Here is a 26795-nt window from a genome sequence, read left to right as displayed (position 1 = left end):
ATATATTCTCACTGAAGAGAATATAGAGGTGGCAAATAGTACATGAGAAGATATTCAACATCATTAGTCATTAGAGAAATGCAAATTAAACCACAATGAGATAATCACGACACACTTATTAAAATGGCTAAAATGAAAAATACGATTGGGCTTCCCTGGTGGCGCAGTGGTTGAGAATCTGCCTGCCAATGCAGGGGACACGGGTTCGAGCCCTGGTCTGGGAAGATCCCACATGCCGCGGAGCAACTGGGCCCGTGAGCCACAACTACTGAGCCTGCGCTTCTGGAGCCTGTGCTCTGCAACAAGAGAGGCCGCGATAGTGAGAGGCCCGCGCACCGCGATGAAGAGTGGTCCCCACTTGCCGCAACTAGAGAAAGCCCTCGCACAGAAACAAAGACCCAACACAGCCATAAATAAATAAATAAATAAAATTAAAAAAAAAAAAATGATTAACACCAAGTGCTGGCAAGGCTGGGGAGAAACTGGATCACTCATACATTGCTGGGGAACATAAAATGATACAGCCCCTCTGGAAAACAATTTGTCAGTTTCTGAAAAAACCATACATACACTTACCATACAACCCAAACAATCACACATCTGGGCGTTTAGCCAAAAGAAATGGAGACTTGTTTCCACGCAGGAACTTGTACATCAATATTCATAGCAGTTTTATCTGTAATAGCTCAAAACTGGAAAACTAACCAAATGTCTTTTAATGGGTGAATGGTTAAACAAACTGTGGTACATCCGTACCATGGAACACTAGTCAGCAATAAAGAGGAATGAACTACTGATACACATAACAACTTGGACAGATCTCAAGGGAATTATGCTGAGTGAAAAAAGCCAATCTCAAAGGATATCTATTGCATGATTTCATTTATGTAACATTCATGAAATGACATAAGTATAGAGATGGCAAATGAATTAGTGGTTGCCGGGGGTTAGTGATGGTGGGGAGGGATGGGTGTGGTTATGAAGAGGTAACACCAACAACATGTCTTGTGATGATGGCACAATTGAGTATTTTTTGGTAACAGCTTTACTGAGATATAATTCATATATGCAGTTCAGTACCTTGATTGTAGTGATGATTACTCAAGGCTACACATACGATAAAATTACATAGAACTATGCACACATACTCAAATGACTGCATGTATAACTGGTGAAATCTGAATAAGCTCTGTGGATTGCACTAATGTTAATTCCTTGGTTTTGATATCACACTATAATTGCATGAGATGTCAACATTGGATGAGGTTAGGGAAAATGCATGTGGCTTCCCTGTACATTTCCTTGCAACCTCTTGTGAGTCTATAATTATTTCAGAATAAAATCATTTTTTAAAATTGAAGGCATTTTTTGGAATTCCATGACGGTCCAGTGGTAGGACTCTGCGCTTTTTTTTTAAAAGTAGCTTTATTCTTTTTTTATTTTTTATTTTTATTTTTCATTTTTGGCTGTGTTGGGTCTTCGTTGCTGCGCACGGGCTTTCTCTAGTTGCAACAAGCAGGGGCTACTCTTCGTTGTGGTGAGCGGGCTTCTCATTGCAGTGGCTTCTCTTGCTATGGAGCACAGGCCCTAGAGCGTGTGGGCTTCAGTAGTTGCGGCGTGCAGGCTCAGTAGTTGTGGTGCACAGGCTTAGTTGCTCCGCGGAATGTGGGATCTTCCCCAGACCAAGGATGGAACCCGTGTCCCCTGCATTGGCAGGAGGATTCTTTCTTTCTTTATTACAGAGCAGGTTCTTATTAGTTACCTATTTTATACATATTAGTTTATATATGTCAATCCCAATTTCCCAATTCATTCCACCACCCTGCCCCCCACTTCCCCCCTTGGTGTCCATATGTTTGTTCTCTACATCTGTCTCTATTTCTGCCTTGCAAACCGGTTCATCTGTAGCATTTTTCTTGATTCCACATATATGCGTTAATATACGATATTTGTTTTTCTCTATCTGACTTACTTCACTCTGTATGACAGTCTCTAGGTCCATCCACATCTCTACAAATGACCCAATTTCATTCCTTTTTATGGCTGATTGTACATATGTACCAAATCTTCTTCATCCATTCGTCTGTTGATGGGCATTTAGGTTGCATCCATTACCTGGCTATTGTAAATAGTGCTGCAATGAACATCGGTGTGCATGTGTCTATTTGAATTATGGTTTTCTCTGGGTATACGCCCAGTAGTGGGATTGCTGGGTCGGCAGGCGGATTCTTAACCACTGTGCCACCAGGGAAGTCCCAGGACTCTGTGCTTTCACTGCCAAGGGCCCAGGTTCAATCCTTGGTTGGGGAACTAAGATCCTGCAAGCCACGTGGCTCGGCAAAAAAAAAAAAAAAATTGAAAGCATTTTTAACTGCCTCATCCAAAATAGCACCTCTTCCATCAGTCTCTACCCTCAGAGCCTGCTTTTTCTTCCTAGCCTATATCGCTACCTGACATCATAGTATATGTAATATATAAGATATAACGTATTTTGTATAACTCTGTCTTCTCCAGTAGACTTACGAAGGCAGGAACTTGTTGTGTTCTCCATTGTGTGCCCACTGCTAAAATGGCACCTGGCACATTATCTTTGTTGAATGAATGCATGCGTTTACCTGCCTTCCTGTAGGTATGCATTTTGTTTATTGTGTCTAAACACAAATTGGCCCTTACAGCCTCCTGCCAGAAAACACCTTTTTCAAGGTATCCAACCCAGACTCTCTATTTAGAGGAATTTCAATTGCCTTTTTCAGTAATAACATTTTAATACATGCAGTTCTCTAGTGGGGAATAAGCATTTGATCCCATTCTGTTCATTCCTTCCCTGCTCCAATCCGGACTTCTGGGAATATATCTTCATTTAGAGTCTTTCTGGGATAGTTAAAGCTTCAGCTATGAGAAGGCAGCTAAATAAAGGTCCTTGAATCTGGACAGAATTGACCCTGTGTTCCTCATAAAAAGCTTCAGGAGGTCAAGGCTTCAGACCGAGTTGTTCAAATATGTAAAATGAAGAAATTTTACAGGAAAAAGAAACCATACAAAGAAAGATCATTAAGCTCTCAGCCATCTATCTTGTTACAACTGGTCACAATATATTTTATTGTGCATCAGTGGTAGGCAAAATAATGGGTCCTAAAGATGTCCACATCCTGGGGCTTCCCTGGTGGCGCAGTGGTTAAGAATCTGCCTGCCAATCCAGGGTTCAAGCCCTGGTCCGGGAAGATCCCACATGCCGCGGAGCAAACAAGCCAGTGCGCCACAACTACTGAGCCTGCGCTCTGGAGCCCGCGAGTCACAACTACTGAAGCCCGCGTGCCTAGAGCCCATGCTCTGCAACAAGAGAAGCCACTGCAATGAGAAGCCCTCGCACCGCAACGAAGAGTAGCCCCTGCTCGCTGCAACTAGAGAAAGCCCGCACACAGCAACGAAGACCCAACGCAGACCAAAAAAAAAAAGATGTCCACATCCTAATCCTCAGAACCTGTGAATATGATGCCTCACATGGTAAAAGGGACTTTGCAGATGGATGTGATTAAGGTTAAGGATTTGAGGTGGGGAGGTTAGCCTGGATCATGCAGGTGGACCCAATCTATTCACATGGGTTCTTAAAAGCCGAGAACCTTCCCCAGCTGCAGAAAACAAGAGAGAGAGTGTGGTGAGAAGGACTTGATCTGCTGTTTCTGGCTTTGAAGATGGGAGAACGGAACTTCAAGAAGCTGGAAAAGGCAAGGAAAGAGATCCTCCCTTGGAAACTCCCGAAGAAATGCAGCCCTGCCAGCATCTTGATTTTAGCCTGATGAGACCCATATCGGACTCTGACCTACAGAACTGCATGATTATGAGCGTGTGTAGTTTTATGCACTAAGTTTGTGGTGAGGTGTTATAGCGGTAATAGAAAACTAATATAGAATCTTACTGTGATTATAGCTTTGCTATTAGCTTTGCTTGTAAGCAACAGAAACCAAGTTGAGCTTCCTTAAGCAAACAAAGCAGGCTTTTCTGTAAGCACACAGAGCATCTCAGGGAATCCAAGGGAGGACAGCCGTGGAGCTGCAGAAACATTGTAGGACCACAGTGAAAGCTGCTTCCAGGAGTATCCTTCCTCGGCTCCCTTTTCTCTGCCTCTCTGCCCCACCCCCAATGTGTTTCATTCTGCTCTTTCTGTAAATAGACTTTCTCTGCTACTTAGTCCGTAAGGTGTAAGAAGCTGAGCCTCAGATTCCTTTTTTCTTCTTTCTCCACCAGACCAGTCAGGCCAGGCTGTGACTAGAATCTCATTTTCAATTCCAAAGTCCCACAGAGGGAACTCCGTTTGGCACAGTTTAGGTTAGATGCCTGTTATGGGTTGAATCGTGTTCCCCCAAAAAAGATTTGTTGAATCCTTAACCCTCCAGTACTTCAGAATGTGGCCTTATTTGGAAACAGGGTGGTTGCAGATGTAATTAGTTAAGATGAGGTCATACAGCAGTAGGGTGGGCCCTTATTCCTATACGACTGGTGTCTTTATAAGAAGAAATTGGGACACGGACACAGAGGGAAGATGACCACGTGAAGATGGAGGCAAAGGTTGCAGTTATGCTGCCACAAGCCAAGGAATGCCTGGGGCTACCAGCAGTTGGAAGAGGCAAGGAAGAATCCTGTCCTAGAGGCCAGAGGGAGCACGGCCCTGCCAACACTTTGATTTCAAACTTCTGGCTTCCAGAACTGTGTGAGATAATAAGTTCTGTTTTAAGCTACCCAGTTTGTGGTACAGTTGACTCTTGAACAACATGGGTTTGAACTGCACTGGTCCACTTATACACGGATTTTTTTCAATAAATATGTACTACAGTACTGCATGATCAGGGTTGGTTGGATCCACAGACGCGGAACTGTGAATACAGAAGGCCAACTGTAAAGTTCTCAGGATTTTCGACTACATGGGGTGTTGGTGCCCCTAACCCCTGCGTTGTTCAAGGGTCAACTATACTTTGTTATAGCAGCCCTAGGATACTAATACAGTGCCCAAGCCTGATCCAGTCAGTTCTGTCCAGGAGACCAGGTCTTATAGTACAAATATGGCTTCTCAAGACTCACCCTTATGGCTTGGTGGTAGGGGGCCAGTTTCCAAAGAAGGAAGAATCCCTGTGAGCTGGGCAGATGCACTGAAAAGCTGTCCACTCTAGTTCTCGACAGCTAGGACACAGATAATATTCTGATTTTCATTTTTGTTGTTCATTTTGCTTTATAATATCCTTTTACCTTCTGGAATGAACTGCAGTGTATGATGTGAGATATGAATCTGAGTTACTCCTCTTCTGTAATGTAATCCATTTGTCCTAACAACTTTTATTAGTGATTACCCCTTCCTCTCATCATTGTGTTGCTTCTTGTTTACTAGTCAGTGAGTACTGATGATTAAAAACTCTTCTGGAATCTCTATGCTATTCCATTCATCTGATTGCTTGACCAGGTCCCTGGCATGGTAGTGAGGACTCTAGAGCTTAACTTCCAACCTCAGTTCTACAGTGTGGTTATCCATCTCTGAGGGTTTTATCTATGGCAATTTGGAGTATCTAGTTACTCTTAACTTTTTTGGGGGCGGGGAGTGGGTTTACAAAATGTTCTTGACCTTTTTAGAGTAATGGACCAGAAGAACTCTTCTGGTGGAAGAAGCTGCGCTGTTCCCCTTTTTTGAAATTGGTCCCTGGCCCTGTTAACACATCTGGTCTTTGGGATGAGAACAAGTTAGAAAACAGTAAAGGACCCACATATCAAACTTTGTAATAAATATGTACCTGACACACAGCAAGCACACAATAAATGTTAGGTAATTACTAGAATGAAGGCCAGACAACACCTACGTCAAACTCTTGCCAATATCCAACAACAGTCCATTTCTACATCTCCCCCACCTTTAAGTCATGCATGTAGTGGGAAGCGGATGTGACAGGCTGAATAAGAGCCACCCCAAAATGTCTATGTCCTAATCCCAGAACTTCTGTGTATATACCTTACATGGTAAAAGGGACTTTATAGATATGGTTAAATTAAAAAGAATTTGAAAAAGAACAGATACATGTATATGTATAACTGAATAATTTTGTTGTACACCTGAAACTAACACAATATTGTTAATCAACAATACTTCAATATAAAATAAAAAGTTAAAAATTTAAAAAAAATGAATCTTAAAATGGCAGATAATCTGGATAACCTAGGTGGGCCCAAATTAATCACAAGAGTCCTATAGGAGAGATATAGGAGAGTCAAAGTCAGAGAAAAAGGAGATGTGACCACAGAAGCAGAGGCTGGAGTTATGTGCTTTAAAGATGGAAAGAGGGGCCAGGCACCAAGGAACGCAAATGGCCTCTAGAAGCTGGAAAGTGGATTCTCTAGAGCCCCCAGAAGGAATTTAGCCCTGCTCACACCTTGGTTTTAGCTCAGTGAGACCCATTTCAGATTTCTGACCTCCAAAACTGTAAAATAACAAATTTGTGTTGAATTAAGCCACCCAGTTTATGGTAATTTGTTACATCAGCAATAGAAAACAAATACAGAGGAAATTAGAATTTCATTGAACATTCTGCAAAATTTGCACTCCTGGACTCAAGTCCTTGTTTAAATTGTAGGGTTTGAGGCCCACAGACTGTAGGGGTACCTTTCTTGCCATGTCATGCCAGACAAATTTTCACCCTCCTTCAGGCCCTTTCTGTCCACTTCTGCTCATCCAGCCTGATCTCCACTGCCCCAAGAATCTTCTTCCACTCACCCACCTTTGAGGCCTAGATTTGATAGCTGTTCTAAGATACTGGTGTTAACCCCACATGTTGAGACTAGGGTTTTTAAACTGATAGAAATTCAGGGAGCAAATTAAATTGAAACGTGAAATAATGTTGAGAAACCTTTAACAAACTGGGCATTTTCTCTCCCAGCATCAGGCCAAAGAGAAAGAAAGCTAAAAAGACACTGAGAAACGAATCTAGGTAAAAACATTGAACTGCACTATAAGCTCCTGAACATTTAAAGCTCAGGGTCTTTTAAGGCCTGGGACTTGGTGGGAAATTCCCGACTCCTTTTGTATCAATACAAGCCCAGAAGGCTAGATAGTGAGAGACAGTAGAGACTTAAGTAAAAGTGTAGTTTGGAGTTCAAAAAATCTGGATTTGAATCCTGGTTCTGCAGACTAGCGTTCCTGGTCTTTTCCTCCAAAAGGGCTTAAACAGCCCCCTACCAGGTAAGCTCCTCAAAATCGGTGAACCGGGAAGGTGCATCACCCCAGCTCCCTAACACCGAGTTCCTGGTCCGCACCACCAAATGAAGGAGCATAAAATGCCACTCTCTGGCACTAAGAAAGCGCGCTTTTTTACTCTTCTCTCCCAGAATAAAAGGCCCTTACTTTTTAAAATAAAAGATTTTATTTTTTCTTTCCGTTCTGTTACTAGCTGGAGCTAAACATTGGCTGGGGCCCCAGGCGGCTGCTGGAAAGGCGCCCTCCCAGGAGCGGAAGGCTGGTTTAGGGGAAACTGGGGGCGGGGAGAGAACTCTAGGCTCTGCCCAGCGCGGTAGGGCTTCTCCCACCTTTCCCCGGCCAGGCCAAGGCCCTAGTCTGAGCTTCCCGACTGCAGAGCTAGGTTAGGAGACTTGGGGGAACACTCACCGGGAAGTGGGGTCACGCAGCCCTACCCCTCCTCGCGGGCGGGGTGGGGGAGGCGCGGGCCAGCCGCCGCGGGGGTGGGGACCACCCACGGCGCCACGGGGCCCCGCCCCGGCCCCGGCCCCGGCCCCGCCCCGCGACGCGCCAGCCGGGCCTCCCTGCTCTCGGCGCTCGCCTGCTCTTCTTCGCGCGAGGAAGTCCTGCGCACGGCTGCAAATTTTTTTTCTGGGTCTTCACTAAAGCAAGATGGGCCGCGGTACCCAGCTCTTTCAGATAAAGATGGAGGAGAGGGCTAGAGGGTCTAGACTGGGAGTGAAGAGATGGCCTTCCTCCTCCTCACTCCTCCCCCCCCCACTCCTCCCCCCTTCCCTTCCCGGCGAGAGGGCTACACCGTGATTTACAGACGTATCCTTCCCTAACCCATCCGGAAAGTTTTGGGTAGCAAATTATTTTAGTTAGGAAAAAAAATTAACGTCAGGTTTGGGGATAAAATTATGCCGTTCCCAAATGCGAATGGGGAATCTCTTGAATTTAGACTGGAGGGGGCGGGGTTGTGGGAGGGGAATGGTGCATCTGCTAGAGGGAGCTGGGGTGAGTGGTGGGGCCGGGGAAGTACGGTAGCGTTTAGGAGAGTGTCCAGTCCCCTCTTGGAGGGAGGGCCTACCGGCCGGGCCCTTCTACCCCTCCGTTCCCAGTTGCCAGAATGGAAAATTCATGGAGTCCAGGTTAGCCCAGGTCAACAAACTTTTATTGCCATTTCTGGCTCCCCCAGCCCCAGCAAGATCCCTGCTTACACTGTAGAAATACTGAGCTCTGGTGCAGAGGAATGGGGGGCGGGGGGGTGTTACCTCTCGTTCTCTGCACACTGCCAAGGTTAAAAAAAAGAAACCCACTTACTGGAGAGCGAGGGCCATACAGGGGTGGAGTTCAAGGGGATGTATGGCTCAGTCCCACCTCTGCTGGCTGCAGAAGATAGAGACCATGGTTCCAGACATTTTTTAAAGGAGGGGAGACGGGGTGAATTTGGCTGCTTGTTGTACCCTTTGCAGTTGCTGCCACGTTTCCATGGAAATGAGGGAGGAGCAGGATGTAGCTCACTCTGACTACCTGGGAGGATGGCAGCACAAGCAGTTAGTAAACACATGGTCTTCCACTCCTCCCCAGCACATACGACTGTCCCCAGCCGACCCCCACGCTCACTGCCTGCTCCACTCCCTTCCCTTCTGGAGCCGGTATCATGCCAACCGGACTCCAGGCAGGGCGCGCTGGCAACAGCCAGAATGCGAGTATGTGAGGCAAGCTCAGCGGCAGCCCCAGCAGGTCTGTCAGTTGCAGTGTTTCGGTGGAAAGCCTGTTGCCCCCACAACTCTGTGCCACTGCTGTTGCTCAAGCATCTGCTCAGACAAAACAAGAGCAGAAACCCAAATGGTGGAGGGTAGAAAGAATACAAAATGACAATGCTGAGAGCTAGGATGGGGAGAGGAGGCACATCCTTCCCAGACTTGAGCCACCTGTGTACCCTGCCTTCTGGCGTCTGGAGTTTGCTTCTTCCCACTGGGCCGTCGCTTGTGGGCATGGAACCCAAATCTCCATGTGGTGCTGAGAGCTGTAACCACTGCCGTTGGTTGATGAGGCTCGCCTGTTGCCCTAACGAGGAGGTGCAGGATGGAGTCTCAGTACCATGGGTCAGCCCGGTGCTGCTGGTTGTAGAGCTGTAGTTTGATCTGATCTTTGATCTGACTCACGAGGATCATGGACAGCAGGATTCCCACAAGCTGGGAAAGGTGAGAAGGAATTGGGTCCTCAGCAATGAGTGATGCCTTTGTTTTCTCTGACTCAATCTTCCCAGTGCAGTCGGCACCATCACATCTCCTACCCTTCAGCAACGTTAGTGCCTGACACCCTAGCTGAGCCCCAGGTGCCCTCCCCCAAACAAAGGAGTCTTTACAGAATTGTGGGACCACAGTTTTACAGGGTAAGTTACCTGGGGGATGGCCAGGCCCAGTGCCACACCACCAAGTACGAAGAGGTTGCTGTGTATCCAGTTGACCAGTCTGTCAATACAGCCATTGGTGTAGATGACTTTACTAGCTTCCAAGTAGTCAAGGGCCTGCATACCTTGGCCACACATGGTGTTGATCACTGCCTGGGGAGAGAGTTGAAAAGCCAAGTGGGACTTTCATTCCAATAACTTTTTCTTTGGGGCCCTAGCTGATGGGCTTCCCACCCTTCCTAAACTCCTAAATTGTTAGAGAATATATGTGGAGGATGCTACGTTGGAAGTTGCTAAATGCAGACTTCCCTTCCCCTGAGACGTCTGAGTCCAGTTCTCCTTGCCTTAGAGACCTGTGCCTTCTGAACCCCCAAGCGGGCTACAGGAGTGCAAGATAACAGAGCCATCAGATTGGAGTGAAGAAAAACATCTGACAGCTGTCCTACAAAATTGACTGGCTAAACCAGGGGATGGAGATTCCCAATAGCAGCTGCCCTAATCAGAAAGTAACTCAGATCACTGCAGGAGGAAATGAGGTGGGATATGTGCTCACCTGGTTGGGGGTAGGCAAGCAACAGGAGTAAGGCACAGAGCAGCGCTCACGGCTGGGGTTGTCTTCCGAACAGTTGAAGTACATGTTCAGGGACCAGTCCTTGTAGGAAATCCCTCCACAGCAGCCGAACTGCAACAAAGCCCACCACAGGGGTTAAAATTACCACCCCCATCCCCACACTGAGGTGACAAGGGGAGCTCTCAGAGCAACCAAAAGTCTATGGCAAGCTTGCACTTGTAAGTTCACGTTGTGTTCAAACACAACCTGGAACCTGGAGCTCAAGCTTCTCAGTGACCTTCCCCTGAAGAAGTTTCCTCTTCTTAATTTCTATCATTTTATATGTCTTGTTATAACTTGTTGTATATATATTTTGATTTACACACTCAACTATGAGCTCCTTGAGGGCAGTTTCTGGTTTTGCAGTCCTGTATAGCATAGAGCTTGGCAAAAGTATATGTTCCAAAAATACTGGCTGAAATAAAGGATCAGTGCTACAAACATTTGCCTTAATATACAGAAAGCACAGGAGGAGACTCTTCAATATTGTGGGCCCATAATTACACCATGAAAGCAAACAGGATCCAAGTCAAGAGTGTTGCACCAAGCGAAGGGGAACTCAGCACTGGTCTCAAAAGCACTTTTGTTTCAAATTTAAGTTCTGACTCATAGCAGCATTATTCACAATAGGCAAAAGGTAGAAGTGACCCAAGTGTGCATCAAAAGATAAATGAATCAACAAAGTGTGGTATATACATATGATGGAATATTATTCAGCCTTATAAAGGAAGGAGTTTTGGCATATCCCACAACATGGATGAATCCTGAAGACATGCTAAGTGAAACAAGCCAGTCGCAAAAGGACAAATAACAGTATTCATAGAGACAGAAATTCATAGAGATAGAACATAGAACGGTGGTTGCCAGGAGCTAGGGGGAGGGGGAAAATGGAGAGTTAGTGTTTAATGGGGTACAGAGTTTCAGTTTGGGAAGAAAGTTTTGGAGATGGACGGTGATGATGGTTGTACAACAATGTGAATGTACTTAGTGCTACAGATCTGTACACCTAAAAATGGTAAATTTGATATTATGTATATTTTACCACTATTTAAAAAATCTGACTTTTGAATTGGTAATATTAAAAAATCTGCCCAGTTCCCCCTCCCACTATAAGTAACCACTTATAATGGTTTCCTTCATATCCTTCCAGATTCCTTTTGCAAACATGAATACATATTCTTTCCTGTCTCTTTTTACACAATTGGTAGATTACTATATATACTGTTCTTTGCCCTTAAAAGTACTTCTAAAGCTATGTGTGTTTTTTTTGCCAGACCCCTTCCCAGAATCCATTACCTGGTAGGTGATGAGGGTGAGGTGTCTCTTGGGATGGCATTAACTTTTGCCCACAGCTTCCCGGACCACTAGATGACCCCCCCTCTTAGCCCATACCTTCTTCTGGCCAAAATCAATGAGGTTCTGCAGGTCCAAGTCATCTCGGTAGTGCACAATGGCATTATTGATGATCTCACTCACTTTCCCCCGTGCCTGCCAGAAACACGAGGAGGGAATCAGAACACAGGACTAACCCCTAACCTGCTCCTCCCTGCAGAAATAGCAATAGACCGTGGTCATCCTTCTTTATTTAAGTCAGCCTTGAAATGAGAACCAAGTCCTAGTGATGGAAGATGGCCAATTCCGAAGGCTGTGCATCCCTGGGCCCTCAGGTACCTGTGGGCAAGAAAAATGCTGGTCCTGCTGTTGGCCTCTTCTCAGAGCCACATTTCAAGATAATCCAATATTTATCTATCTCTGAATACTATTACACAAAATACTTGTTGACTGATGCAAAGCAGCGAAACTAGTTGTGTGTGTGTGTGTGTGTGTGTGTGTGTCCGGGGGCGGGGGTGGGGGCAGTATTTAGTAGAAAAGGACTACTTACTGAGCTGAGGCACTGACCTCTAGTGGACATAAGAGAATTGCATCTCTTTAGACTCAAAACAGATCTGTATCATATTAGGATTTTACTAATAGCCCAAAGGACTAGGACATTCTGAATTAACTCAATGGCTCTCAAATTCATAGTTCTACCATGGTCTCTTCCTTCCTGCTTCATTACTTTTCTCAAAGTTTCCTATCCATAGTCCTATACTCTGCCCCTGGTAATCATTTGCCCTTTGGGAAAGAAATTCTGGTTCTTAATTAAAAGGGCTGTCACTGAATGGCAGACCACTTCCAGATATGGTAAGAGCTGTTCAAAGTGTTGTTTACTTCCCCCTTTTCTTACTTTTGTTTATCCCAATAAATACTTTTTAAAAGAAATAAAAGGCTCTTCACGTTGTCTGTGGTCCACCTGATAAGTGAATTTTACTCAATCATTTGCCATTAAAGTTTACAGACTATTTTAACTTTCGGTTCATAGAATTTACTTCCCTGTTGGCCTCTCAGACTGTCAGAGGAAAACACCTTACAATCTTGAAATCCTCTTTAAATATGGCAACTTTAAAGGCCATTCATTCATCCCTAAGGATAATCTTTCAGAGGCCGATGCTTCTCAGGGAAAGGACCACTGTGGTTAATTAGTCAGGCTAAGCACAGGCAGGAACCTTCCCTTCCTCCCTCTGGTTCACATCTGAGGAGGCCCTGTGACTCCCAGTGTTACCTTGTCTGAGAAGACGAAGCCCAGGACCCCGGCTGCCAGCTGTAGCAGGAACACGATGGTGAGACAGAGGGAGAACTGTGGGGAACAGGCGAAAAAGGGAGACAGTCTGTTACCATGCTGGGCAGTAGTTCTTTCCAGGGCCATGGCGAGTACTGGGGGGCCACGGGGCACTTCCTCCTAGGTGCCCCACACACAGTAAAGGCAGCTGCCTCTGGGACGCTGTCCTGGGGGTGGTCACCCTGTGCTGGGTCATCTGGGCTGAGCTCTACAGTGAGGAGTCGACAGCACAGGCCTTGGGGGCAGAGAGGGACAAAGGAAACTGAAAGGTTTCAGGAATGAGAGGCACGTGGAGGAGGCGGCCAGGGCATTTCTGGGGGCGCCCCTGACCACTCACCGTCTGCAGGAGGCAGATGTTCTCCCGGAGAGAGCCGATGCAGCCGCAGAAGGTGAGCAGGAACATGAGGACGCCCACCACAATCAGCAGGATGGCAGGGTCCACGGCCAGGCAGGCCAGCGCTGCTTCTGGGGGAGGGGGCTGCCTCTCAGTCTGAGTCTGGTGCCGACTGAGGGGGGTACCAGGGAGGGGGTGGGGTGCCCCCAAAACTGTCCTCTTCCCCTGGTGGGGGATTCTCCAGTGTGGGTGGGGGAAGGTTACAGGAAGCAGTACTGCCCTCCCATGGGGAGAACACAAAGGGCCCAGAAGAGTTTGTGGTGTTTAATTTGAGAAACTAACAAAAAGTAAGAGCCTTCATTCCCAGGCTTAAGAGAGGAGGGACCACTTTCGCTCCAGAAAAGAATTAGAATGGCATTAGGCTCATTGGCTTTGCAGATTCCGTTTCCTGGAGACTTTGTGCAGAGGAATAGGAATGGAGGTTGAGTTACTCCGGAACAGAGCGAAGGAAGGGCTACAGCCCCTGGTTACTCTTTGCACCCAGAAGCCTACCTTCTTCCCTAGACACTTCCTAAGCCTAAAATGCAGGCAGATCTCAGAAGACTCGTGGGAGCTCAGGGAAATCCAGGTGAACTGGCTTGGATGGCCTGATGGAGTAAGCCTCTAGGATTTGGCTAGAGGGTGGCTGCCCTCTATAGCTCCATAGCTTATGTGGGAAGGAGAGCTGAAAGGCCAGGGCTGAAAGAGGCAGAGAAGAGTCGTGGGGAGATGGACGGGGACCTACAGCTCACCTGCATGCTTCATCAGCCGAGCGTAGACTCCCACGGCAACCATCACCATGGAAATCACCTGTGCAGACAGGGAAGGAGCCACACTCTGAGGTTTTGGAAATCAGGGAGCCGTGATAGCCGTGAGTAACCTTAAAGCAGAGTAGGAGGAGGACGACTCTTCCTGGACCCAGAAATGAGCATCTTTTTCCTCCCTGGCGATACTATTGATAAAATCTGTCAGTGCTTTACCTCCATGAAAAGCTTATACCAAGATTATCTCATTTAATCCTCACAACACGGTTATCTTGTGAGGCAGCTATTATCCCCATTTTACAGATGAGGAAATTAAGGCAATGCAAGGTTAAAACAGAATAGCAGTTAAAAGCATGAGCTTCGGAGTGAGTTGAACCTGGGTCTGTGTTGGACAACTCTCTGAGCCTCAGTTTCTGTATCTGAAGATGGTAATTTAAAACAACTACGTTTAATAAGATTACTGTGAAAATGAAATAGAAGAATGCATGGAAAGCATTTAACACAATGCCTGATAATAAATATTATCTATCATTGCTAAGGATTAACTTGCCCAGGGTCACATAGAAACTGTGAAGTTCTGAATTTGAATCCAGCTACATCAAAGGGGAGGTCTTAAAGCTGAAGCAGGCCTGAGTAGATGCTCCCAGGTCTCTAACCCTCTTGGAGGTCAATATGGTGTCAAATGCAAGAATGAAAGTACAAACCAGTGTGAAAGAATGCTTGCACATGAATGCGTGGGTGTAAAATAGCAGAACTACCTTGCAAAGGAATCTTTTTAAACCCTGATTCCAGTGTGGAACAGAGAAGTTTAGACCTTTCAAACTTCCTGGCTTCTCTCTGAGAGAACAAACCCATCCGAGACCACCAGCGCTCCCTAAAGAGGCCTTCTCTATGCCCCGCCCTATGCCTCCAGGAGTGCAGGGTGGCCCAGTGTGCACATCCTTCAGCCACCCTTCCTTTGTGCCCAGTTCCCAGGCTGGTGCTAAGAAGCAGCTGGCTGTCACCATGGCAATAGCGGGGGCCAAGCTCTGGCTGGAGGGAGTTCTCAGCAGCAGGGACTTGACCAACTCAGTGGTGAAGGAGAGGGCTGGCTGCACTCCACTGTCCTGCAAGACAGAGACCAGCTGAGAAGAAACCATCTTGGGGCTTTGGTGGGAGAAGGGAATTGAGCACCTATAGCAGGTAATAGGGTCAGACTAGCCCCTCAGTAGAGAGACATTTTCCTTGGGAAACTCTACCAGCTGGTGCATTCAGCAGGAAATGGGAAACCCTTGTCTAAAACCGCGCCTTTCAGAACTCTTCTCGGCTTGTACACACAGCCCCTTCTCCTTGGTCCCCAATCATTTGACGCCACCTCTGACTCGGGGCCAGATGTGTGATGTGCTGGCCCTTCTTTGTCCAGGAGAGAGGGAGCTGCTTGCAGAGAGAGCTGTGTGAGGGGCTGCAGGTGCCAGCTGGCTTCTTGTCCCACAGCACAGCCAGGCTCAGGGAGCAAGGGGGAGTTGGTGGGAGGCAAGGAAACCACACAACGGAGATCCCGGTTACCCCACAGGCCTGGAAGCACAAGCCCTTTGCCAGAGTGATCGGGCATCTCTGTCTGCCCTTTAAAACTCACCACAGCCAATTACGGTTCTGAATATCACTTTACTGAATCATTAAAAAATATGTATCTGCTCTTTACTTCTGTTGCTCCCAGGCTCCTCACTGTTTTGTCACATGTTAAATTTTCACTAAGGTGTATAACTTTCCACAAAGACGGTCTCTGATTAAATCCTAACACAGCTAAAACAAGAAAGGAAAAGTAAAGAGATGCCATGTGTCACAGGGTAACTTCATTCCATGGGTGGGCTTGTAATTATAGCAGTTGTTCTGTCTCTATCTGTGGTACGTAGAAAAGTGTCCTCCCAAAGATGTCCATTCTTAATTCCCAGAATCTGTGAATATGTAACCTTACACAGCCAGAGGGGCTTTGCCAATGTGATTAAGTTAAGGACCTTGCAACTGGGGAGATTATCCCAGTTGGCCCAATATAATCATAAGGGACCTTATAAGAGGGAGGCAAGAGGGTCAGAGTCAGAGGAGGAGATATGTATGACAACAGAAGCAAGAGTTTGGAGTGTGTGCCATAAGCTGAAGAACGTGAACAGCCTCTAAGAGCTGGAGAAGGCAAGCAAATAGATTCTTACCTAGAGCCTCCAGAAGGAACCATTCCTGCTGACATCTTGATTTTTGCTCAGTGAGACCTGTTTTGGACTTCTGACCTTCAGAACTATGAGAAAACTAATTTGTGTTATATTAAACCATTAAGTTTGTGGCAATTTGTTACAGTAATAGGAAACTCATACACTATCCAAATCCAATTCATCAGCTGTTACGTAGGAGATACTCTGAGGACTGCAAAGATGAGCAAGATGTGGTCCCTGCCCTTAAGGAGGTGCATCCGTTACCTGGGACGGGGCAAGAGCCTAATGCAGTGCTTCTTAACCTTGGCTGCCATTAGAATGGGGGGCACGGAGGAGAACTTAAAAACTGCTGATGCCTAGGCTGCACCCCAAACCCAGTATATCAGAATCTCTGGCACTAGAACCCAGGCAACAGTGTTTCTGAATGCATACCAGGTGATTCCAACATGCAGTCAAGTTCGAGAACCACAAGCCTAAAGCACACTCAGCCAGGGATCTAGAGCAGTAGGTGCTGGCTATGTGAAAAGCAAGATTAAGACATTAATATTATCATTAATATTGAATATGATCATTAATGATACTGCTTACCTGGAACTCACTAGCTAACTCTAAAATTCTGCATTTCTGTCATTGATCTGCCTCTTTATCCTGCAGTCAAGCTTGCCCTTTCACACTTCTATTCCTGCCCACATCTCCCACCCTGAATTCCTCAAAGCTGCTGCCATTCCAAAGTTAGTGCTGCTGCTGTTAACAGCATAGCATTTTAGAGCTGAATAGAAGCTTAGACATGAACTCAGCCACTCACCTTTTTTTTTTTTACAGATGAGGCCAAAAGAGGGAAGTGATATTTGACCAAATGCACATGGGTGCAGTGGCAATATCTGGACTAAACCCCATTTCCAGTCTCAGGTACTGTCTACAATATATCAGTCTTTGCTACAAAATCTTATGACACCCTACAATGTCACCAATGATCTCCTTTCATGATGAGAATGGAGATAAAGACACTTCTCTTCCTAGAATAGCTTTTCATATTCTGGCTAGAATGAAGCCTCGCTGGAAACTTTCAAAAGCTAGACAGTTTTTAAAATAACTGAGTCCAGCCAAAGGCATGTTCTTGAAGAGTCGTCAATCAAATTATATAAAATAATTTGCACGCACCAGTACCTTTATCCTTATGTAAGGTGAGTAATCACCTTATAAAGAAAATAGCCATCCCCTGGGCTCCTTGGAGAAATGGCTGATCCTAGGACTGGGGTGGGAAATAGATAAGTCTGGAGCATCTTGTGGTGCCAGAAGGTAAGGAAATACTCAAAAACAAACAAAAAACAAAAACAAAACCCCACATTCGTGTGGCTATGCCAAAGAGACATCAAAATAAAAGAGTATGGAATTGCTACCCCAAATATAAAATAAATACCCATGAATCCATACTGATATAAATGACTTAATAAATAAATAAATGGGGGAGAAAAGACAAATCCCGCATGTAGAAGAATCCCAAATATTTTATGGAGGTACTGCACTGTCAAGAACGTGGAGCATACGTAACTCCCCACTTCCAAGTGTGGGCAGCACATAGTAACTTCCTTCCAAAGAGAACAGTATGGAAAAGGGGGGAAAAGACTAACTTTACAGTGGAGAAGCCTGACTACCTCAGCCAGGTGATCAAGGTCAACATCAACAGAGGTCATTGATATATGAGATTATGTGATGAAAATGGCACTTCCTTTCTGTGCTCCTCCTTCCCCAAACCCATAACCCCAGTATAACCATGAGAAAACATCAGGCAAGTTCCAATAGAGGGACATTTTACAAAATGTCTGACCAGTACTCCTGAAAACTGTCAAAGTCATCAAAAACAAGGAAATTCTGAGAAACTGCCACAGCCAACAAAAACCTAAGGAGACATGACAACTGAATGAAATTCAATATCCTGGATGGGATCCTGGAACACAAAAAGGGCATTAAGTAAAAACTAAGGAAATCTGAATAAAGTATGGACCTTAATGATAGCCATTAATTGTAACAAATGTATCATACTTATGTAAGATGTTAATAAAAAGAGACACTGGATGTGGGATATATGGGAAGTCGCTGTACCATCTTCTCAAAAGTTTCTGTAAAACTAACACTGTTCTAAAAAATGAAATCTATTTAAAAAATAGTCACCCTCAATTTGTTAGTCTTGTAAATCCACACTTTTTAATATCATATTTTCTTAAACTGGGATTCACTTGCATGCAATTTTACAACCTTTAATCAGGGTGATTTCTGCTTACACCAAAACATATGGCAGTGGATCTTAAAACTGTTCAGATGACAAGGCACTAACAGTGCTCTGTTGGTGTACACTATACGATCTTGACATATCAGATTCTTTTTGAAGCTTTAATATGCTACTACTGCTATCTAATTTACAGTCATATTTAACTTTCCCCAATTATCACAATAATGTCCTTTATAACTGTTTTTTTTCCCCCTTTTTTCTGGTTCAGGATCCAGTCAAGGATCATGCATTTAGTGATCAAGTCTCCTTTAGCCTGGAACAGTCTCACAGCTTTTTTTCTTTTCTTTGTTTTTGGTTTTTCAAGACACCGACTTTTAAAAAATCGGGGTAAAATACATATACCACAAAATTACTCATTTTAAAGTGTACAGTTCAGTGGCCTTAAGTACATGCATACTGCTATGCAACCACCACCACTATCAGGTTCCAGGACATTTTCATCACCCCAAATATAAACCCTGTACCCATTAAATGGTCATTCCCATTCCCTCCACTCCTCCAACCCCTGGCAACCACACATCTGCTTTCTGTCTCTATGGTTTTGCCTATTCTGCACATTTTCTATAAATGGAATACATAATATGTGGCTCTTTGTGTCTGCCTTCTTTCACTTAGCATAATGTTTTCAAGATTCATCCATGTTGTAGCATGTAAGAGTACTTCAATACATTTTATGGCCTAATAATATCCCATTGTATGGATAGAACCCAATTTGTTTATCCATTCATCCACTGATGGACATTTGGGTTGTTTCTACCTTTTGGCTATTGTGAATAGTGTTGCTATGAATATCCAAGTTTTTTTTTTTTTTTTTGGGCCACACCACAAGGCTTGTGGGATCTTAGTTCCCCGACCAGAGATCAAACCCAGGCCCACAGTAGTGAAAGCACCGAGTCTTAACCACTGGACCACTAGGGAAGTCCCCATGTACAAGTTTTTGTTTGAATACCTGTTTTCAGTTCTCTTGGGTATAGACCCAGGAGTGGAACTGCCAGGTCATATGGTAATTCTATGTTTAATTTTTTAAGGAGCTGCCAAACTTTTTTCACAGCAGCTGCACCATTCCACATTCCCACCAGCAATGTACGGGGTTCCAATTTCTCCATATCCTTGCCAACACATGTTCTGATATTTTTTCTTTTGACACTGAAATTTTTTTTGGTAAGTCCAGGCCAGTTGTTTGGCTTAATGCCCCTCAATTTGGATGTCAGATTGTTTCTTCCCAATTAGATTCAGACGACATATTTTTGACAGGAATATTACACAGATAATGTATCCTTCTCAATGTGTCATGTGAGGAAGCATGACATACTAATTTCTATCATAGAAATAAGGAACAATTTTACTAACAGATGATTCAGCTGTTAGACGTATGTCTCTGCATCTCATAAAATAATATGGCAATACTCTAAATAGTTTCCTAGTTTTCTATAATGTTTGTTGCTACTTGTCCTCCTCCCTTTGCCTTCTGCTTGCACTTGGTGGCAGAGAAGCAGCTGTTGTCTTGGAGAGAAGATGGGAGAAAACAGAAAATGGAGAAAAGCCTTTCCGTTATCTTGACTTTTTTTCTGTAAATCAGGAAAAGACAGTTATGATTTGATGTGAGGAAAACCCTTATTCTAGCCCCTAGGACACTACTTCACGGCCATCAGTACTATGAGGTAAGTGGTTATAGGGCCCCAAGTTGAGGTCCTGAACAAGAGTTCTTCTCCTGGCTCTAATGCTCAAATGCCGATAATTACAGGCAAATTAGCTGTTGGAATCCATTTTCACTGGATTGTACCTTAAGACCAATGTGGTGTGAAAAGCTCTGAGGAGTGGACCTAGGGAAGGTCCTTAAAGACAACAGTGGAGTCTCTGTTCCTATGATATATATGAAACTTCTCTGAAAACTATAAAATATAAAGATGCCATTAATTGTCATCTCCCTCTAGCTAACAGTAGGAATGTGAGCAAGAGTGTTTAAGGCTGAAGGAAGTCAGGCTCAAGGTTGGCCCTTACCTAGACTCAATCCCCACCTAGTTGCCACTCGTCAGGAGGAGCACTCATCCTAGCTCTCCATGTCCATCCCCAACAGGTGACTTCTAGGAGCCAATTCTAACAACGAGGTAACAGCTACATTTGTTGAGTGCTAAGGGCCAGGCACCGGACTAACCACTGTATGTATACTATGACCACAACCCCAAGAGGGTGTTAGGATCTCCACTTTATAGAACTGATGTTGGGAGAACGCACTCAGTTAGTGAGTGGCTAAAGAGGGACTGGAATGTAGGTCCGCATGGCTCCAGAGCCTTATGACCTCGGTCACATGGCTGCCTCCCTCTCTGCCTCCTACCAGGACATGTGTATTCACTTCCAGGCATCATGTGAGGTGGGAAGGAGCTGCCTGCAGTTATCTTGGGTGAGCAGCGGGTAATCTCCAGACTGGGCGGGGCTCAGGCAGGGGGAAGTAAAACAGCATCAGGAGGGCCCTGCAGGACCCAGAGGGAAGTCCCTGGAACGGCGCCTGAAAGGGGCAGACGGGGCATCACCACCCAGGGCCCGCCAGCCACCGAGAGAAAGCCCGGCCTGTCCGCCTTCCACGTTCTAAAGTCCAGTCTGCATGAACTGGGTGGATGTGTCTCAGAGTCCTCACCTCTTCTTTGGAATAAATCTTTTTCCCTCTTCTTTTGCAGGCGGCGGTGGGGGACAGCTGAGAGTAGAGTGATTCCCTGCATGGGAATCAAAACACTGTCCCTTCCCAGAGGGACATTGGGAGGGAGGGGTCTGTACCTCCAGCTTCTCAGTCCTTTCTATCCTTATTTCTGGATGATGTCAAAGAAATCACATCCTGCTAGCCCTCAAGTAGGGCCTCCTCTCCCACTGCCCAGGAGTGCCTCTCTCACTGCACACACTGCTCCTTCAGTGGTCATCCTGGCACCACCATTGTTCCTGGGTTTCTGAAGTGGGAGCTATCCGTGTGAAACTGGCTCTTGGCTTTCTCCCTCTGGATAGGATGGAATTGTCCTGCTGGAGTAGAGGAGTCCACAGGGCTCTTTCCTCTCCAATGTCTGGGCCAACCCTGTAGCTCCTTCCTTAGGCCATGGCTGGTTTTGGTTTTCCAAGGGTATAAACGAGGAAGGAAAGTTCACAAGTGCTCCAAGTAGTATAAACACGCAAACTCACAGCCTGGAGTTACCAGCCTGACACACAGCCTGCTATCGAGACTCTAAGAGATGCTTTTCTTTTATTCTTTTTAAAGGCTGCTTGAAGTTTATGATTTTCTACTTGGTACAAGGCAAACAGAGCTATCTGGGGAGTTAAGAAGGCATGCATGTGACTTGACAGCAAAGAGTGTGGTTCTTGTCTTCATTCTTGGTATTGTTGTTGTTGTTTTTATAAAAATAATGTGATAGGGACTTCCCTGGTGGCGCAGTGGTTGAGAATCCGCCTGCCAATGCAGGGGACACGGGTTCGAGCCCTGGTCTGGGAAGATCCCACATGCCACAGACCAACTAAGCCCGTGCGCCACAGCTACTGAGCCTGTGCTCCAGAGCCCGCAAGCCACAACTACTGAGCCCGCGAGCCACAACTACTGAAGTCCGCATGCCTAGAGCCCATGCTCCACAACAAGAGAAGCCACCGCAATGAGAAGCCCACGCACCGCAACGAAGAGTAGCCCCCGCTCACTGCAACTAGAGGAAGCCCGCGCACAGCAACAAAGACCCAATGCAGCCAAAAATAAATAAATAAATTTATATATATAAAAAAATAATAATGTTATAATTCATTTATTGCAGCCTGGTTAGTCTACAGGGAAAAGAGGGAAAAAATGGGGGAGGAAATGGTCTCTGCCTCCTAGCATATTTAAGTAGGTGTGTGTGTGTGTGTGTGTGTGTGTGTGTGTGTGTGTGTGTGTGTGTGTGTGTGTGTGTGTGTGTGTGTGTGTGTGTTGTGGTGGGGGGATGGGGGCATAAGGGACCCTGTCACTCAGGAGGGGCTTTTGCCAGGCTTGATGCCTGATCATTTCCTCATGGCTTCTGAGCCAGGTTACAACAGATAGTGCTGCAAGTGGTTTGGGGCATCCTGAGTGCCCTGGGGACTCCAATACAGCGGTCCTAGGCAGGCAAGTGAATTTGTTGAAGAAGATACCTCACCAGAGGCCTGGATCAGCCTAGGGAAGACCTGGAAGGGGGTCCACGTGTGCTGTGTGTGGTAATTAGGCCCTGAGGGAGATGCTGGAGGGGATGGCTGCCATTTTTTCTGACCTGGCTTGAGGGAGGGGTGCCAGGCCCATTGCAGAAAAGAACACAGGACAATACTCCAACCAGGAATGCTGGAGGACTTAACGTTGTGCTGCATCCTGAAATGCTAGTGTCCATGAGAGAGGGAGGAAGGGCATCATGCCTCCACCCTGTAGGCTCTGCTCTCTCATCCCCCACTCAATAAACATTCAATAAGTACCCACTCTCTGCCAAACACAGCTGGGCACTGAGAATCCAGAAGTGAATAAGGCAGTCTCTACTCTCGGGAGCCTGAAGTCTAGAGGGGGAGAAAAATAGAAACACATAATTGCAGCACAGGTAAAGAAAGATCTGACAATCGAAATATGTACGAGGTGCCATGGGAGCCCTGAGGCATCGCCACTAAGGAAGCCTCAGCTGAGACACAGGGGCAGGAGATCTGAGCTTCTGGGCTTTGCCTGACTCAAAAGCCACCCCAACTGCTGCCCAGGGTGGGAAAAGGATCAGCAAGGAAAGAGATGGCTGCTGTGGGCAGCACCGATAATGTTCCTGCCAACATACGCCCAAGATGATAAAGCATGTACCAGCCCACTCTCTTCCCTCTGCACAGAGCTGTCCGATACAGGGAGGTAAAGAAAGTCAGCTACTTCTTAACTGAAAGACTAAAATACAACTTCTGTGATCTTGAGGCAACTCTCCAAGCCATGGGATCCTAACAATCAGTAACCCAGAAGCACAATTCTGGGGAGAAAATCAGAACTCCTGGGCAAAAGGGGAAGTGAGATTTGAAACATGAACAGGTGGACTAGGTCCTGGTCCCAAAGGAGCCAGGAGCTTTCTGAGTCAGACACCAAATGCCCCAAGGATCAGGGCTCCTAGAGAAGCAGCAGGGATAGCCACTGCCACCACTGAGTATGAGCCCAGACAATGCTGGCTACCATCCCAAGGGATCCAGGCCCAGACACAAACACCACCCATACACAGCTCCCCGGCACCTGGCCAGAATACGCACTCTGTCTGGAAAAGGAGTGGGCTGACAGTCCCAGCCATGGCACTCAGGTGCCTCCTGAGCAGAAGAGGGGAATTCGATTAGGATGGTGGAAGCCTGCAAAAAAGAAACCACACTAACCAGTCCCTAAAGGGGGGATGGGAAGACAAATGACCCCTGGTCTGGGGAAGCAGCTCTTCATCTCCAGCTGGCCTTGTGTGGAATGAACTCTGCGGCTCTGGACCTGGGGGGAGAAGTGGCACTAATGCCAAAAGAGTATTGTCCCCTGGGAAGGTCAATGTCCCAGGGATACTGGGACACAAAAAAGATGCATCCTTAGATCTAGCCTCAGCTCTTGAAGGAAGAAAACAGTCCCCAAGGTGATGCATTCATCTTTAAATAGTTCACAGAGGCAGAAAAAAATTTCTCCTTTAGAGGAGAAAGCTTAAGGACAGAGAGACAGATAATATTGGCTTGGGGTCACACAGTAAGTTGGCGCCAGAAAGAAACTGGGCCTCTTGTCCTTCAGTGTGCCATTTCTAGTGCCAACGACTTCTTGTGAGTCTAAAGTAGGGCCAAGAAGGGGCTCTCCTCTAATTTGGGATGGTGCCAGCTTGGTTAGCCAGGTCCTCTGACCTTGAATGAAGCATTTGTACCAAGATAAATGGGTCTATGGAGCCAAACTCTCTCCCTTGCTGCGACCTCCCAAAGTCATTTATCTGGCAAAAGGCCGGTGGGGTAGAGTGGGGAAGTCCAGGAAAATTACTGAGAACACAAGTGTAACAGATGCACCCAGCTGTTGTAGCTGGGGAGCACAGATAAGGGTGAAGTGCCAAAGGCTCCAAAGAAGACGCAAGCAGAGGCTTGGTTGATAGAGGAAGTTAGAGTGAGGACCTAAGGTCCCTGGGATGCTAGTGCTGGCTCTGAGGATGGCGTGCATTGGCCTGGGACACTCAGTGAGCATGTAAGAGGGTTCTCAGGAACTTGCTTTTAGGTGGGGGGGTTCCCCTTAGGACATCCCCCAGCCTGGCAGAGTGTGAGATTTTCTTCCATTCTTGCCTGACCTCCAGCTGAAACAGAACCTACACCATGGAACTTGTGTTGACTAGTTAACTACTAATACTGCTAACACCCCAGCCACAGTAGCAGCTATCTGGGCCAAGGACTTCCCCTAGAGGCACTGTGGTTCAGTAGAAAAAAATCGCCAGATCAAGCTCACTAACCAGCTGTTGGACCTAGGATAAAACAACATCTCTATGCTTTGGCTTTCTCATATATAAGATGCAAGTACTGGACAAGATGTCTTCCAAATTTTTTTTCCAGTTCTAAAACTGAGAATTTGTTAGGAGTTCAAACTTCATTTTCCCCAGCACAATGGCTGAGAATGAGCTGTCATTACCACCCTCTGGGATTTCTCTCATTTTTCCCAACGGGCTAGCACTTACGTACTTTGTGTCTGTTCACACCACGGCCCCTGTGAAACCTTTCCAGCAACTGGCTTAGCTGCCTAGTCTGCTCCCTCTCCTAGGAAACGTATTTTAGACTCCTCCCTCCTGCAAGTCTGAACTGTAGGTCTCAGGCAGAGGTGGGCAAGCATAACAGGCTCTTACAGCAGCAGCTCTGGTGTAGTTGGTGCTGGAAGAGAAATTGGGGAAAGGGGGTGGATCTCCCAATGTTCTCAAACCCAGAGAGGCTCAGAGACTCTCTAGACCTGAAACAGGATTGAGCTAGCATTTCATGATCTGGTCCAGCTGCATTCTCAGCTCCAGCAGAGTATTTGTGGCATCCTTGATCATGCTGGATTTTTATGGAGGAGGAGACTAAGGCCTACAGAGGTGAACATATTGCCCAGGTTAGTCAAGTCAACAATTAATGGCAGAGTGGGGATGAGAATCTAGGCAGTCCCGGTCCAATATTTTTTCTACTTTTCCAGCCCCAAGCAGAAGATTCTCAAAGGACCCCTGGACTTCCAGCCCAACATAGGGTCTATTTAAAGAAGCTGAAGACTGTCAAACTCCCGGGGATGGAGTCTGGTCCTGAGAAAGGTGGGGCAAAGTTTGGGACAGTTCTGGGAAAGACATCCACACCTGGAGGCCCTTCCTGTCCTTTCTCAGCCTTTGGAGGGAGGAAGGGCAGCAGAGGCCTGCAAAAGGAAGAGATGAAAGCCCCTTAACTCATTCTCTCTGAGGTAAGGGAGAGAGAAGGTTTGGGTTTCCCTCCTTCCTCTTTTTTCTTTGCCAGGAGGGCCTCCCAGCCCCCAGGCCTGAAAAATCCCCTAATCATGAAGGTATCAGTGGGTCTGGAAAACCCGCTCCTCCCGCTCAAAACCACCTTTTTGGCCTGACACAGACCCTCATCCGATGCCGAGAGGAGAATACCCAGAAGTCTGCACTGAATCCCCTGCATCTCCCCCACCCCAACACGCTCTGCAGACAAGGAGCCACTGTGGTGTCTCTGCTTAGGATAAATTACCCCAAAGTACGCTCCTCTCAGAAAACTCGGCAGTGCCGCTCACCACGTTCGCCTTGAACCGGGCATCCGGGGACGACCTCTCCTCGGCGCGGGCAGCCCACTCAACCCTCCAGGGGGTGCCCTGCAGCCCAGGTGCCCCCACGACCCCCAAGCCTCACCCAGAAGAGCATGTTGAAGAAGAAGAGCAGGTATTTCACCAGCGGACTGACGAAGGAGAAGTCCTCCCCGTAGGCGGCCGGCGCCCCGGGTCTCCGGGCCATGGTCCAGCCGCCGCCGCCCCCGGGGGCCTATCTCCCCGCGGCGGCCGGCCCACCTGAGCGCTCCGCGCCCGGAGGCATGAGCCGTGCTAAGACCGGAGCCCGAGCGGCGGGGGAACTGCGCTGCGGCGGGAGGTGCCCGCGCCGTGCCTCCGGGGGAAGCGCGGGCAGGGGAACGGCGCCGCTACTGGCGCCGCCGGGAGTCGCGGGAGCTGCCGCGGGCAGCGCGAGCGGCAGAGACTCCGCTGTGGCTGGAGGACTAGCCCGGCCCGCCGGGCTCCCAGGAAACCGGGCCCGCCCTCGACCTCCATTGGCTCGTCTGCCGAAGCCTGATTTCTCATTAGTCG

The 26795-nt window shown here is 46.8% G+C and overlaps 2 protein-coding genes across 6 annotated transcripts in view; both read right to left on the bottom strand.

The window, feature by feature from the left end:
• Window positions 1-7698, bottom strand: part of SMO (smoothened, frizzled class receptor) — a 36757-nt gene extending 29059 nt beyond the window's left edge. The window contains exon 1 of the mRNA XM_068549425.1: window positions 7640-7698. The gene's annotated coding sequence lies outside the window, so the exon portion shown is untranslated. The remainder of the gene's footprint in view (window positions 1-7639) is intronic.
• A 664-nt stretch (window positions 7699-8362) lies between these two features.
• On the bottom strand, window positions 8363-26485 carry TSPAN33 (tetraspanin 33). 5 transcript variants are annotated; one of them, XM_068549421.1, is made up of 9 exons: window positions 26350-26485; window positions 16222-16304; window positions 14024-14223; window positions 13236-13363; window positions 12842-12916; window positions 11632-11727; window positions 10183-10311; window positions 9621-9782; window positions 8363-9411 (listed from the first exon to the last, which is right to left on the bottom strand). In XM_068549421.1, the coding sequence occupies exons 3-9, from the start codon at window positions 14070-14072 to the stop codon at window positions 9310-9312; spliced, it is 741 nt and encodes a 246-aa protein (XP_068405522.1). In that variant the 5' UTR covers window positions 14073-14223; window positions 16222-16304; window positions 26350-26485; the 3' UTR covers window positions 8363-9309. The 5 variants fall into 5 exon arrangements, with proteins under 5 accessions (XP_068405522.1, XP_068405524.1, XP_068405523.1 ...); XM_068549423.1 differs by having other exon boundaries at window positions 14024-14151; XM_068549422.1 differs by having other exon boundaries at window positions 14024-14081.
• Between the last annotated feature and the right edge of the window lie 310 nt (window positions 26486-26795).

Source organism: Eschrichtius robustus, chromosome 8 (assembly GCF_028021215.1).
Source record: "Eschrichtius robustus isolate mEscRob2 chromosome 8, mEscRob2.pri, whole genome shotgun sequence".
NCBI lineage: Eukaryota > Metazoa > Chordata > Mammalia > Artiodactyla > Eschrichtiidae > Eschrichtius > Eschrichtius robustus.
Note: the sequence above shows the minus strand (reverse complement) of the source record. Positions and strands in the feature narration are given on the sequence as shown.

Excerpts from the sequence above, each read along its gene's own strand:
- TSPAN33 (XM_068549418.1), bottom strand. The coding sequence starts at position 26,451 with ATGGCCCGGAGACCCGGGGCGCCGGCCGCCTACGGGGAGGACTTCTCC. Across the intron at positions 11,728-12,841 it reads GCTTCGTCTTCTCAGACAAG|GCACGGGGGAAAGTGAGTGA; the intron begins GTAACACTGGGA and ends TGTTTCTGGCAG. Across the intron at positions 9,783-10,182 it reads GCTTGCCTACCCCCAACCAG|GCAGTGATCAACACCATGTG; the intron begins GTGAGCACATAT and ends CTCTCTCCCCAG.